Source organism: Borostomias antarcticus, assembly GCF_949987555.1.
Source record: "Borostomias antarcticus genome assembly, chromosome: 27".
NCBI classification, from domain to species: domain Eukaryota; kingdom Metazoa; phylum Chordata; class Actinopteri; order Stomiiformes; family Stomiidae; genus Borostomias; species Borostomias antarcticus.
The window spans coordinates 3545313-3558513 of NC_140260.1; the positions used below are offsets into that span (position 1 = coordinate 3545313).

The window sequence follows — 13201 nt, forward strand, 5'->3', positions numbered from 1 at the left end:
TAATGGACCCTTCCCTGGCATTAAACTGCCCTGCAAGGTTTCTGGAGTGAGAGCCTAAGCTACCAGAAGTGTTGTGAGTGCTGCTGTGTTGTATTTAAGCAGCGTTACGTTGGTTAGAAGTCAGAGGGTTTCTCCTGCTTATTCTCTCTCACTCAAACTACATTCAATATGCTGTAGGTCTACCGCTAATGATGTCATTGGTGCTGTTTTATTATTACTAATCACTTTCATAATTTCCCCCTTTGTCTTGTAGCTCGATCACTACATTTCCAGTACTGGGAGGGTCGGCCACAATCTTCTGCGCTTCAGGACTCTGGAGGTGTGTAGGTCCAGGTTGCAGCCAATGTCTCCTAATGATATTATTAATACTTGAGAACCTCCCCGTTTTATGATTAAGTATGTCTTCATTTTATGTCATGTTGTATCTGGGTCAATACAGATGTAAACCTACAGTACCAATACAGTTTTATGTCATGAATGTATTCTAGAAAACACAGCCTACTTCTCACAATGACCTCATCTTGGTTTGATCAAACACACCTGTGTACTGAATCACATTTGTGCATATAGGGGCTATTGTGTTATTATACGACTTGATGTTTGAGATGTTTGTATGACTTGTGATTGAAGTCAATTACATTTCACTGGTGGGTTAAGATATTAAGTCAGTCAAGTTTCTATCTTCCTTTTATAATTCAACACCAAAGAATTATAATTTCTGCAAAGCACTGTCATGGGAAAGTTGTGTAGGCCTAATCTTCACTGCAGTGGTCTTCTGCTCCATTCCTACAATATCACCAGACAGAATGTTGCTCCTCCCAGAACCAGCACCTCCATCCAACCCAACTGCAGGAAGCATTGCGCCTTTTTGGATTAAACAGCTCCAGTAGTGATATTCTATTATAACCAGAAGGCATTACAATATCACTCAAAACGACCTGTTGTCACGCCCCCGCCTCACCAGCCCCGCCTTCGTCCTGCTACCACGCCCTCTGACCCTGACTCAGATTCTCCTGGTACGTCCCAGAGGGCGCAGCGGGAACTGCACTCTCACCAGTCTCAGCCACAAGCCGGGCGTGGTCCCACTCCACACCTGCCTGACATCACCAATCAGCCTCAGCCACGAGCCGGGCGTGGTCCCACTCCACACCTGCCTGACGTCACCAATCAGCCTCAGCCACGAGCCGGGCGTGGTCCCACTCCACACCTGCCTGACGTCACCAATCAGCCTCAGCCATGAGCCGGGCGTGGTCCCACTCCACACCTGCCTGACGTCACCAATCAGCCTCAGCCATGAGCCGGGCGTGGTCCCACTCCACACCTGCCTGACATCACCAATCAACCCATCTCAGCCAGGTTAAGAAGCCGGGCTACTCAGCAGTCGGTGCGAGATCGCTGACCAACCTAGTGGGCATCACGTCTCTAGCTTTAACCTAACCTGCATTCATCCAAACCCTACCTCACCCTTTTTGTTTTCCTTTGTCCTAGTCTGACCTCCCTGCCACTGCCTGAACCTTGCCTGGAGAACCACGTTCCTGCCTGAACCTTGCCTGGAGAACCACGTTCCTGCCTGAACCTTGCCTAGAGAACCACGTTCCTGCCTGAAACTTGCCTGGAGAACCACGTTCCTGCCTGAACCTTGCCTGGAGAACCACGTTCCTGCCTGACCCCCACGCCTGTCTGACTGCCACGTTCCTGCCTGACCAATAAACGTGCCCCAACGTGGGCTTGTCCCTTGTCCCCCTACGCCTATCATGTGTGCTCTTGGGTCCTCCTCCACCAGCCCAACACCTGTTATGACTCCAGCCTCTCCACCTCCACCTCCCCAGAGTCCCCCTGTCCACCGTGCGCTCAGCTCCCTCTCCTGCAGACGGACCCTGACGGCCCCGCCAGCACAGTCTCTCTGCTCACTCATATTACAGGACCAGCACTATATTATACATCCTCTATCCCTTTAGGACTCATATTACAGGACCAGCACTATATTATACATCCTCTATCCCTTTAGGAATCATATTACAGGACCAGCACCATATTATACATCCTCTATCCCTTTAGGACTCATATTACAGGACCAGCACTATATTATACATCCTCTATCCCTTTAGGACTCATATTACAGGACCAGCACTATATTATACATCCTCTATCCCTTTAGGACTCATATTACAGGACCAGCACTATATTATACATCCTCTATCCCTTTAGGACTCATATTACAGGACCAGCACTATATTATACATCCTCTATCCCTTTAGGACTCATATTACAGGATCAGTAGAATATTGTGTACATGGTAAATGGTAAATGGACTGCACTTATATAACGCTTTTATCCAAAGTGTTATACAATGGCCTCTCATTCACACACCAATGGTGGTATCTGCCATGCAAGGCGCTAGCCTGCTCACTGGGAGCAGTTTGGGGTTCAGTGGTAAGTAGTAACGTATGGCAAGCCGGTCATTATGTTAAAACAAGAGCCCTTCAGTGTGTTAGAAAACCCCTCAGCTTCACCTGGGGATTCTGAACACACTGTCAGACTCTTCTTTTCCAGACGTCATCTCTTACTTATTTGATAAACTCCTTCTCTGTAAAGGATGGCTCCACAGATCTGTCATACTTTATTTTTATGATAAACATGATATGATGCAAATCTTAATGTTTAAATCCTTTTATAGAATAACATGTCACCTTTATTAAATAATATCAGTGGTTCATATTCACCTTTTCTCATCGAGGGTTTTTCCATCACTGAATAAGAGAGGTAGATCCATAGACCTGTCACTCTTCATGGACACACAGCTGGGTCCAGGTGAGGCTGGTCTCTGCTGTTTGATCCTGTCAAAGACACAGAGACATCACCAGAGTATTATCAGCTGGAACTGTTGTGTTTGTTGGAGTGGAAATGTAAATCAATATGAACCATGAAAAAGACGCCCATATGAAAGTAACTTCACCCCATACAAGCCTACACATGATGACATCAGCCCACACATGATTAAATGAACAAAACGGTCACTTGTGATCTACAAAGTAGCAGGAGGCAAAAGCTGCTCATCTGGACAAGGACACATGCAACAACAACGCAGGTCATCACCGCTCAGGACAAGGGGTGTAAATCAGCGTGTCTACCCGGGGTTGGTGTTTACATCACTGCTGATCAGAGCTGGAGCTGAGAAATACCCGTGTCTACTGCAGAGTCAGCAGACATGAGACTGAATGATGAGTGTTCCCTTCACCACTGAAGACTGAACACACGTTAGTGGGTGTTGGTGGGGGTTTGGACTCGTGAAAATGGTTTATGAATATCTCTATCACGGGCCATCTAGTGGTGTGTGTGTGTGTGTGTGTGTGTGTGTGTGTGTGTGTGTGTGTGTGTGGGTGTGTGTGTGCTGCTAGAGATGGGGCTAGGATTCAGAAGTCAGGTTTGCTGTATAGTCAGCTGAACAGCTCTGAGAGACAGAGACACACAAGGAGTCACACAGAGACAGAGATTTAGAGACATACAGAGAGAGAGAGAGAGAGACGGATAGATAGATAGATAGATACAGATGTGGGAAGTTAGAAATGTCACATGCTGCAGCATTTCACCTTGCGGTATTTGGCAGGGAAATCCCGTTGGAAATCTCGTGGGATTTCAGACGGGTGTTATTTCGTTTTAGTGATGCACCACCGCTAGGTGGCGTCTTTGAGTAGATTTAGCAGGCTGGGCTCAGTGTTTTTCTCCTAAAGTCTACGAATGAAGCATCATTAAATTTCACATTCTTTAATTTAAATGCTCTGTTGTAAAGCACTTTGAGCTGAATTTATCTGTATGAAAGGTGCTATACCTTGTTCTCAAACACGTTTTCTCCATCTGGATGTAATTTAATTATTACGAACACCTATATCTAGGCCTACAGTAGCCTATCTATCTCGGTAACTGACGTCGGGTCAAGACGTGGTGGCTGTTTGGTCAAATGCACAAAATAACAGTATTGTAAATATATTTGTTAGTAAAGATGTGGTGAACGTGGGGGTTTTGCGTTTTGTTTCTGGAACGCATTCAACTGGTAGGCTACTCGTAAACCCCGGAAGTAAATTTGAAGACGGGGCACCAGCTAATGTAGCCAAGTCTGAGCGCAGTAGGCTATATGGCTTCAGCACGATACAAAGAAAAAATAAGCTTGATCGACTTGTGGATCCATACAAAATTGACATAGTCGCCATGAGTAAAGATCACTCATTGCCAATCATATCCGGACATTAACTATCTTGTGCATAGATAGCGGCAGGTTTGACAGTGTGCGTTCACGCACAATATACACAATATTTTGTTATTTGAGTGATCTTGAATATATTCAAGATCATTCAAAATAAGAAAATATCGTGTATGTTTTTAGTTATTTATACCGGCCGCCAGCTGTGAGAGGCTATAGCAGAGGATATGTGCGAAGTGTATTTGAGCTGCCGCCTCAACCGTGCGTAAGAGCAGAGCGCATCAACTCGTGTATAGCTACAACTAGTAGCCCATAGCCATTAAAACGGCTTATTGTTTTATTCATATATCAACTAGATAATTCGATAATAATGAGTAGCCTAGTAGGCTTAAATGAATTCAATAGGGCCAAATAAGCCTTAAGTTGTAGCCTAGGCTACAGTACAATCACAAGACGCATAGGCCTAGCCTACCGTAAAAAGCGTTGCGTTCTCATAGGCCTATAACTTAGATAATTATTAATTATGCTCAGGTCATAATGTCCGTTGAAAATAATTCCCTCTAAGCAGAATTTGAATTGTATTAAAATAGGCTAAAATTAAATTTCCACATATTCTGATTCCTTCTAGGTCTATATAAAAAAACTTTTTTTTAATGTGTAGCCTAGGCTATAGGCTTCTGCGATGAACAAAACAGCCACAATGTAGCCTGCTTAGCGAGCGAGAGGGCAGTCTACCATAAAGTGTAGGCTATAGCCTAACCATAATGTAATATATCTAGACTACATGCATTGTGGTATTTCTTTATATAGCCCAGCCTGCAATTGTTTCTCAATAAACAGTTTTGTCATCCTCTGAGTCCGAGTAGGCTAATAGACCGGCAGCTCTAAATGCCTTCCCAATCAATGAGACATGGTTGTAAAAATGATGTTTTATTGATGAAAAGGGTAAAACTGAAAAACATGGAGAGTCATTGCATTGATCGATGCAGTCCGTTCAAATAGGCATCAAAAGATAAAGTAGGCCCATTTAAAATGACCAATTACATCTTCAAATCCCTTCTAATCTTGGCCTTTGATAGGGTTTTTTCCCACCCTACTGCCATTTATATCCGAACATTAACTATCTTGTGCATACAGAGCACAAACAATGAAACGAATAGATTTCCTCCCTGTCAGCCTACTTTTATTCTTTAGGTTTTAGAGAACAGGCCTACAATGTCCACACATGCATGCGCCATCTGACTAGCTCGTCACTCGCCAGCGAAACTGGACTAGATTATTGTAACCCCCCCCCAAATTCTTTTATATTCAAATAAACTGGATGAACCGGTTTCCTAGCCCTGGATCGTGGGGAGGGGGGTAGCCTGCGTTAGCGGATGCTTTGCCATGACCGGCCATTGAATTCGCTAGTTTGATTGATAGATGGATGGATTTAACCTCCAAAGTAGATTGTGCAAGTATTGTATAGGCCCATGTGTAAGAGATGAATGGCTGTAACCATGAACTCAGCCAGAGGTAGGCCCTACTGTAGATTATCAGCATTATCACCAGTCTCAATTTATGTCTCAATTTATGTGTTGCCATTCATTTAAACCACCATCTCATCTAGACTACTTCTGTTGCTGCATTTTTACATTTATGCTTTCATGATTTTAGAGCGCAATAAACATTTTCCAGGATTCCAATAAGTCCATCCATTCATCCAACTTTGTGCTGAGCGCAGCGCAGGCTGGTAGCCTACTGTCAAGGCTCACGACTGATGCACTCCCTTAACACTCCCTTAACACGTCTCGCAACTCCCCAGACCATCAAGAGAATTTCAATATGAAAGACCTTGGGATTCCAGGAGTCAAGGCCGTTTCAGACGGGGAGCGACATTCCGCCTGCGTTCTCGCTCGGAGAAGGCGACGCACGCGTCCTGCGCGCAGCGGGGAAAGCTGACTACAATTCAGCTCTTGTCGCGGGCGGGCGTGTGCAGCCTAGTTCCATATGAGAACACTCCTCGGTCCAATTCCGTATAGTAGATCAGCCTGTGTACTTTCAACGAATGTATTATTAGACATAATATCATAATAATATATATAGCCTTCAACGACCTCCTGAGCTGCCTGCCTGAAGGTCTCAGGGCTAAAGAGACCGCGCGTCGTTTTCCTCACCCTAACTATTGGCATGCTATCAATGAAAGAAAATACATTGTAAATAAACATGGTTTTAGGCTATTGTTTTTATGTAGGCCTATAGGTTAAGCTATTTGTGTTCATAAGGTAACGTCATTGTAAACGAAAGTAGCCTATAGCCTATAATCCAATTGACTGGAACCAGGGGGTTTGACAAAAGTTAAGAGGCAATTAAATTTGTCTTGACTGCATTCAAGATGTATCTTTCACATTAAAACTACATACAAAGCTGGGAATGCTAAGAAAATTGCATATGTTTGCAAACTAAAACAAGTGAACACAATTTTACAATCGAAAAATGCTTATGAGGCCAATTATTTTACTTATATGGGGCAAAAGTGGTTTCTCTTCCTGCTTCTGCCTAAGCCCTCCACAATACCACAACACAACGGTGTCATGTTTTACCGAAGGAGAAGTGAAGAAGACGGTAGCTAGCAGTAGCTAAAGCAGTAGCTAATGTTAAGATCATTCCTCTAGCTGCTTTGCTGCTAATGCGAGTTCGTCTCCGCTCCTGCCCGAGAAACAGAAGTTGAACTAATAGCATCAAAATCAAAATAGCTACAGGAATCATCATTGTAAAGTTAGCTATCTGCTTTTTAGCCACCGACAGCTACCGTTAATATTATGGAAGCTGCTGTCGTGAGCTAACTTGCTATCACGGTCTTATCGTGCAGCTTCACAGCCTGCTATTAGCAGACAGCACTAAAGTTGACAAAATCACACTTGCACATCATTAGAATTCCAACCATTTATATGGGATTTATCATTCAACTAAAAATGGAACCTGAATACTACCTGATATTTCAACCTGCTGCCATCAGTGATCGGCGCGTCTGCTTGTTTGAGTCATGAATATCTTACGCAGTTACATTCCATGTAGTGTCCCAAAACTGTTAAATCATTCCCCATGTAGTTCACTATGAGTCGCACTCAATACATCCATGGTAATAGGGAGGGAGTGAGTGAACCATTTCAAACACATCTCTGGTCATCTCCGTCAGCCATCTTACTCGTCCTGATGCCATGTTCCATATGAGAACACTCAGCCTAATGTATTAAACTTCTACTTGTCCCGACAGTTAACAGATATAGACCCGGCGACAGTTACAGAGATAGAAACTATAAATAGATAGGCTTTGTTCGTAATAATTAAATTACAACCAGACAGAGAACAAGGAGTTTGAGAACGGTAGGCTCATCTAATGTGCCAGATGAGCTACAGCAATGGGTCAATGAGTGGTATTACTGCGCCCCTATGGGCAGGCGAGCGGTGGTGCGGAATGCCGTAAAGCGCCTGTTAGAATACCGCGGGTCAAGTTACATTCTTATGTTCCCACATCTGTAGATAGATAGATAGATAGATAGATAGATAGATAGATAGATAGATAGATAGATAGATAGATAGATAGATAGATAGATAGATAGATAGATAGATAGATAGATAGATAGTTACAGTCTCCTACTCTGAAAAGGATTGGTTGCTCCATAGATCTGTCACACTTCATTTTTATGATGAACATGTTATGATTTACATCTTAATGCTTAATTCCTTTTAAAGAATAACTAACATGTCACCTTTATTAAATAACATCAGTGGTTCAATATGAACCATGAAAAAGATTGGAGGAATGTCTGAGTGGGAAAGGATGGCTATCAAGGTGGGTGTCGGTAAGAACACACAGGAGATGCTGGGTAACCTTTGACCTCTTTACAGGTGAAGCTCCGCCCTCTACACCTGGGTGGGTGGGATAGTGGCTGGGCAGCCAGGAGGGACAGAGAGTTGGTCGGCTCTTTTGGGATTTTTAACACCCCCCTGTCTCAGAAGCACATTTCCCCTCCTGGTAGGGTGGGTTTGATCCCGCTACAGCCTTCTCCCCTGTGTCTCCCCTTCTCCTCACCCCTCTCACCCCTACTGTCTCAATAAAGAGGAAACTAGCATCTCACCTTCATTACAGGATATGACATAACAGCACAAGAATAGTACATCATTTAATGGACAATTAATTAGGATTTGCATTAATCAGTTGTTGAGAACTATTAATAATTAGCTCTGGGTTGAGATCTACATTATGCAGATGCCACTGGTATTGTCCTACGGTTGTCAAAGCTAACTAACAAGTTTGTGTGAATCCACAGTACTCCACCCTGGTGGCAGTTGGTGCTTTTAAATTCATACCCGTTTTCTAACTTGTCACTACAGTTTCTCCTACGGATCCCAGGATTCCTACAGTGTAAATATCTAAGCTGTGACATTTATTCTTCTTGAGATAGAGCTGTCTGAAGCAGGACATGTTTTCCTCATGCCTGCCCTCTAGTGCTGGTGTGCAACGGTATTGCTTTTCATAAGTTAGAGTGGTGAGCAAGTCATGAGATTAGACACCAAACCCCACATACCAACATCTCACTCACTGAGGTAATTTGAGAGGGTGAATATTAATTGATGACTACTTTGACAAGGTTGATAAGAATCTGGTCAATATGAGCCAGGAAACGCACAGTAGGGTCTATAAGTTGAGCTGAAGGTAGAGGTTAATAATGACTGACTATAGAGGTAATCATACATGTTGGTGCAGTTTATGTTTTAGTATAACAAGTACAAGTCTGAAGTTCCTACCGTGACTCAGTGGTAAGATCTCCTTCTCTGAAGTTGATTGGTTGATCCATAGACCTGTCACTCTTCATGGAGATACAGCTGGGTACAGGTGAGGGTGGTCTCTCCTGCTGGATTGAGCTTCAACACAACAGAGAGAGACCTTCAGTCTCTCATGACTTCTGACTAAAGATGATGTCATCATATCACTGCTGAGCTCTGAGATGGAGACCAGTCATGAACAGTTCTGGATTCTCATCTTACCTCTTAGCTTTGGTGTCCGTGTGATGTTCCCCAGAGAGACTCATTTTAGAGGCAGTGTTCTCCTCCTCTCTCTCTCCAGAGAGACTCATTTCAGAGGCAATGTTCTCCTCCTCTCTCCACAGAGAGACTCATTTTAGAGGCGGTGCCCCTGAAAAGCAGTCAAATTATTAATAGATCCATTGGTAGGTTGATGGTTTATAAAGCAGAGATGAATGTGCATCTTTTTCACATACAGCATGACGCTCTTATGGCACAACAGTCCCAGAACAGCTCAGTGACAACATGATGTCAACAACAAACAACAAAAAACAAACATCTTTATTTGTCATGTGGCGAAACACACGCACATCACACAGTGTAGGCGGCGAAACACACACACACACACACACACACACACACACACACACACACAATGGCTGGAGCATCTCCACTGTCATGAGAGAAGCTGCCTCCCTCAGAAACCAGCTCCTCCCAGAGAGACTGGGCAGCTCAGTGAGTAGAAGGAGCAGGAACGTGGTCCTGGTTGTCAGAGAGACTGGGCAGCTCAGTGAGTAGAAGGAGCAGGAACGTGGTCCTGGTTGTCAGAGAGACTGGGCAGCTCAGTGAGTAGAAGGAGCAGGAACGTGGTCCTGGTTGTCAGAGAGACTGGGCAGCTCAGTGAGTAGAAGGAGCAGGAACGTGGTCCTGGTTGTCAGAGGGCACCAGAGCTCACTGGGAACAACACTATATTCCACTACTATGCATATTCTGGATCTGCATTTACAACGTTGCTCTAACATTTTTCCACTGCTGAATCACCAAATTTCCCCCTAGAGGGATAATTAACGTCATCCATCCATCCACCTCTAATATGTCCTCAGTGTTTAGTGCGGGCTACTGGCTGGCTATTCCTTTGCTCAATTATAGCCACTGCCCCAGCAATAGAAGAGTTGTTTTAACACATCTTCGTCGTGGGTCCAGGCAGATGAAGATGAGTCAGTTTGTTCAACTATCCTACAGCTAGGACTCTATTGCTCCTCAGTTCAACTCAACTGTATTGCAGAGTCAGGGTGATAAATATCAAGACACATCAGACAATACCTTCCTCACTTCCCTTGGTTTATATGCAGCACAGATCAATTACTACAGGTGTGGCCAGATTGACAATCAGTGGTCAAGTTGTCAATCAAAATCAGTTCAATCAGTTCATGCAGTAATGTTACAGGGCTCCGTTTCCATGTAATCCATAATGGTGCTCTAAATTATCTTCTCCAGCAGGTGTCAGTAGTGTATAAAGCATTTATGGGGCCTGAATAGACCTAATGAATCTATTATGCAATGTGCCTCGAAGCCTCGGTGTTTCAGAAAGCCTCATTTCTCCAGTCGCCATCACTACCTACTTCCTCGCAAATCCGCCTTTTAGTGCTGCTGGTGACCTCAACGCCAGAAGGAGATTAGCCTACACTCAGGACATTTATGATGTTATTTATGATGTTTATGATGAAGTGTCTGTTCTGCTTAAATTTGAACGGCTTTTGAAGAACATTTAAAATTGTTTGCATTAAACATAAACAGACATGATGACAACGCGCGTTTCTAACTTACAGCCGCATCTGTGAAGTTTAAAATAGTTTGCAAACATTCGCGTAGGAAGACGAAAGTGAGACTGAGAGCCAAAGGCAAAAGCACTTGGCAATATTTCAGATGTAAACCCAAAGCTAGGGAGCTTGATAACAGGACATGTGTAAACTCTTCCAGCCTGGTTCTCTGCCTGCACACGGAGGGGTCGGTACTGATCAACTCTCCTCCTATATTACAACTCCCCGGACACGATTCACATGAACGACCTGCTTCACACTCAAATCGGTGATTGAGGCCGAAAGGGACGAGTTTGCAGGTTTGATTCTCGTCTCCACGTTGAGAAGTTAATATTCTGTTGTCTCAAAGTGGAGGCTGTGTGGAAACGTTTGACTTATTCTCAGCTGCGTCACACCTCTCCGCCCTAAGAACACAATGCTGATTCTCCCTCACTGTGAAAACTCTGGTTAAACGGGAACTGGATTAAACAGCAACTCATCTCTCTCACTGTTAAATCGACTGTGATATTTTGAAAGGTTATTCTGAATTATAGTAGCCTACTTACTCTGTAATCTCCTCTCCAATTTGAGATTGTATTATTTTCTGTCGAAGCGAAATGGATTTGTCTTCTTCTTATTCTCCTCTGAGTTTTATGGCGCAAAATGGATGCTGCGGAAACTTTTTACTTTCGTTTTCATCTGTAGCAGTTGCTGTGTGAAAGTTCACTCCCCTTCGCGTGAACGCGCGCTCGCTTGTTCTTTAGTAGTCAGTGCAGCTCAGGGACGCGCACAGATAGACAGGAGGTGGTGCTAGAGCAGCTGCCCTTTGCCCTCTGGACAAGGCAAGTGCCCTTTTGAAAGTTTTTTTATTTTTTATTTTTTTTACAGTGTAGGCCTACTGTATGTGTCCCATGGTGACATCGATCAATTCTCGATTAAAAGCGTGTAATAATAATGCCCCAAAATGCGTTGTAATTTTGCTCCCCCCCCCGCACACACCGTGCCCCTCCCCTCCCTCTCTTCCTTTGTCAACAGTAAACGCGAAAAAGCGACACAAACGGAGGCGCGCTGCTCCTCCACTGCCCTTTCCCCATCCAGAGTGCCCGAGTGATGGCAGCTAACCAGCCAGGTAACACATAAACCAAACGAGTGTGTTTGCCCCCTAAGCCTCAGTTGCCAAACTATAAGTTGAATTTATTTGTCTCTGTTATGAAGTAAGTCTCATACATCTCATTAGTTTGATCTGCGCTCTTCTTCCAACAGGACAAGTGTTTCTACCACTCAAAGACCAGAACATCACAAGAGGTGCAATTATCACAAAAAGCGATCGTATCTTATTTTAGGTTTGAAGAGGGCAATGTGAAGCTCACCGTAGGCGACCCGTAGCCTACTCTGTAACATTCACGCCACATAATAGTTTTAACGAGGCAGATCAGTTGAGGTAGGCTAGACTGGTTTGGCCAGTGAAAAAGTACAACACCCAACGACAGGTCTGCGTTCTAGATGTCGAAAATCAAGTTCACTTCATGTTGTAGCCTATCCCTACTAACACACGCAGGTTGTTCAAACGTTCTACATACGGCCGCTATAGGTGACGATTCATCTGCGCCACGTGCGGAAATTACGCGGCCATTTACGGAAACGCGAGATCTGCCGATTAGTAGCCGCTACGTAAGAACGACACGTCATTCAGAAGTTGCAGCCGCGTGCAAAGAACGCACGTGATCACGTGGGCAGGAATTTCCGTTATAAACTCACCTGGCTGACACTAGATTTACAGGTATTTATATGACTTGGTCTGCACGTCTTTTTCGCACGGTGCAAATATGGTCACTTACTTACTAAACCCTGACCACTGGCTATATTTAGCATTTGCAGTACCACTGGCTATATTTAGCATTTGCAGTACCACTGGCTATATTTAGCATTTACCAGTACAAAAACGAATTAATGCTATATGGGGATATAGCAGCAAGCATTATGATACAAACCAATATAAGACTGGACACCATTAACAGTTTAGAACATTTTATTACACAAAGTAGATTACAAATTAAAAGTATACATATTTACAAGGATGAGGTTTACGGTCTGTCACATTACGCATAGCCAGAAAAGCAAAAAAAAGCATGTACAAGCTCTGGCTAGCAACCCATTATCTGACAATTGCAAAAGTTCTAAAAACAAAAATGAAACAAAGTGCGCATTCTGTGGCAGGCAGACCGGGAACAGACCGTTGTATCCCACAAAAAAAAGGTTAAAATTTACAAAAACTATTTACAAAAAAGGCATCCATCCTGGCAGGCTGGAAAGGCAGGTTTAGGGAGACGGGCTGGGGGTCACCCACATCTGAATCGAGGGTCTGGGCAGAAGAGGTCATCCTCATCTGAATACTCCACTGTGGTCAGGGCTGGAG

At 43.9% G+C, this 13201-nt stretch overlaps 1 protein-coding gene across 1 annotated transcript in view; it reads right to left on the minus strand.

Moving 5' to 3' along the window:
• LOC311326420 (uncharacterized protein) overlaps nucleotides 1-11470 on the minus strand; it is a gene marked incomplete at its 3' end in the record, with an annotated part of 13000 nt that extends 1530 nt beyond the window's left edge. The window contains exons 1-4 of the mRNA XM_084459313.1: nucleotides 11352-11470; nucleotides 9230-9377; nucleotides 8990-9106; nucleotides 2724-2837 (exon numbers count right to left, since the gene is read on the minus strand). Of these exons, the coding sequence (XP_084315439.1) occupies nucleotides 2724-2837; nucleotides 8990-9106; nucleotides 9230-9318 (320 nt within the window). The 5' untranslated portion in view covers nucleotides 9319-9377; nucleotides 11352-11470. The remainder of the gene's footprint in view (nucleotides 1-2723; nucleotides 2838-8989; nucleotides 9107-9229; nucleotides 9378-11351) is intronic.
• Nucleotides 11471-13201: the final 1731 nt, after the last annotated feature.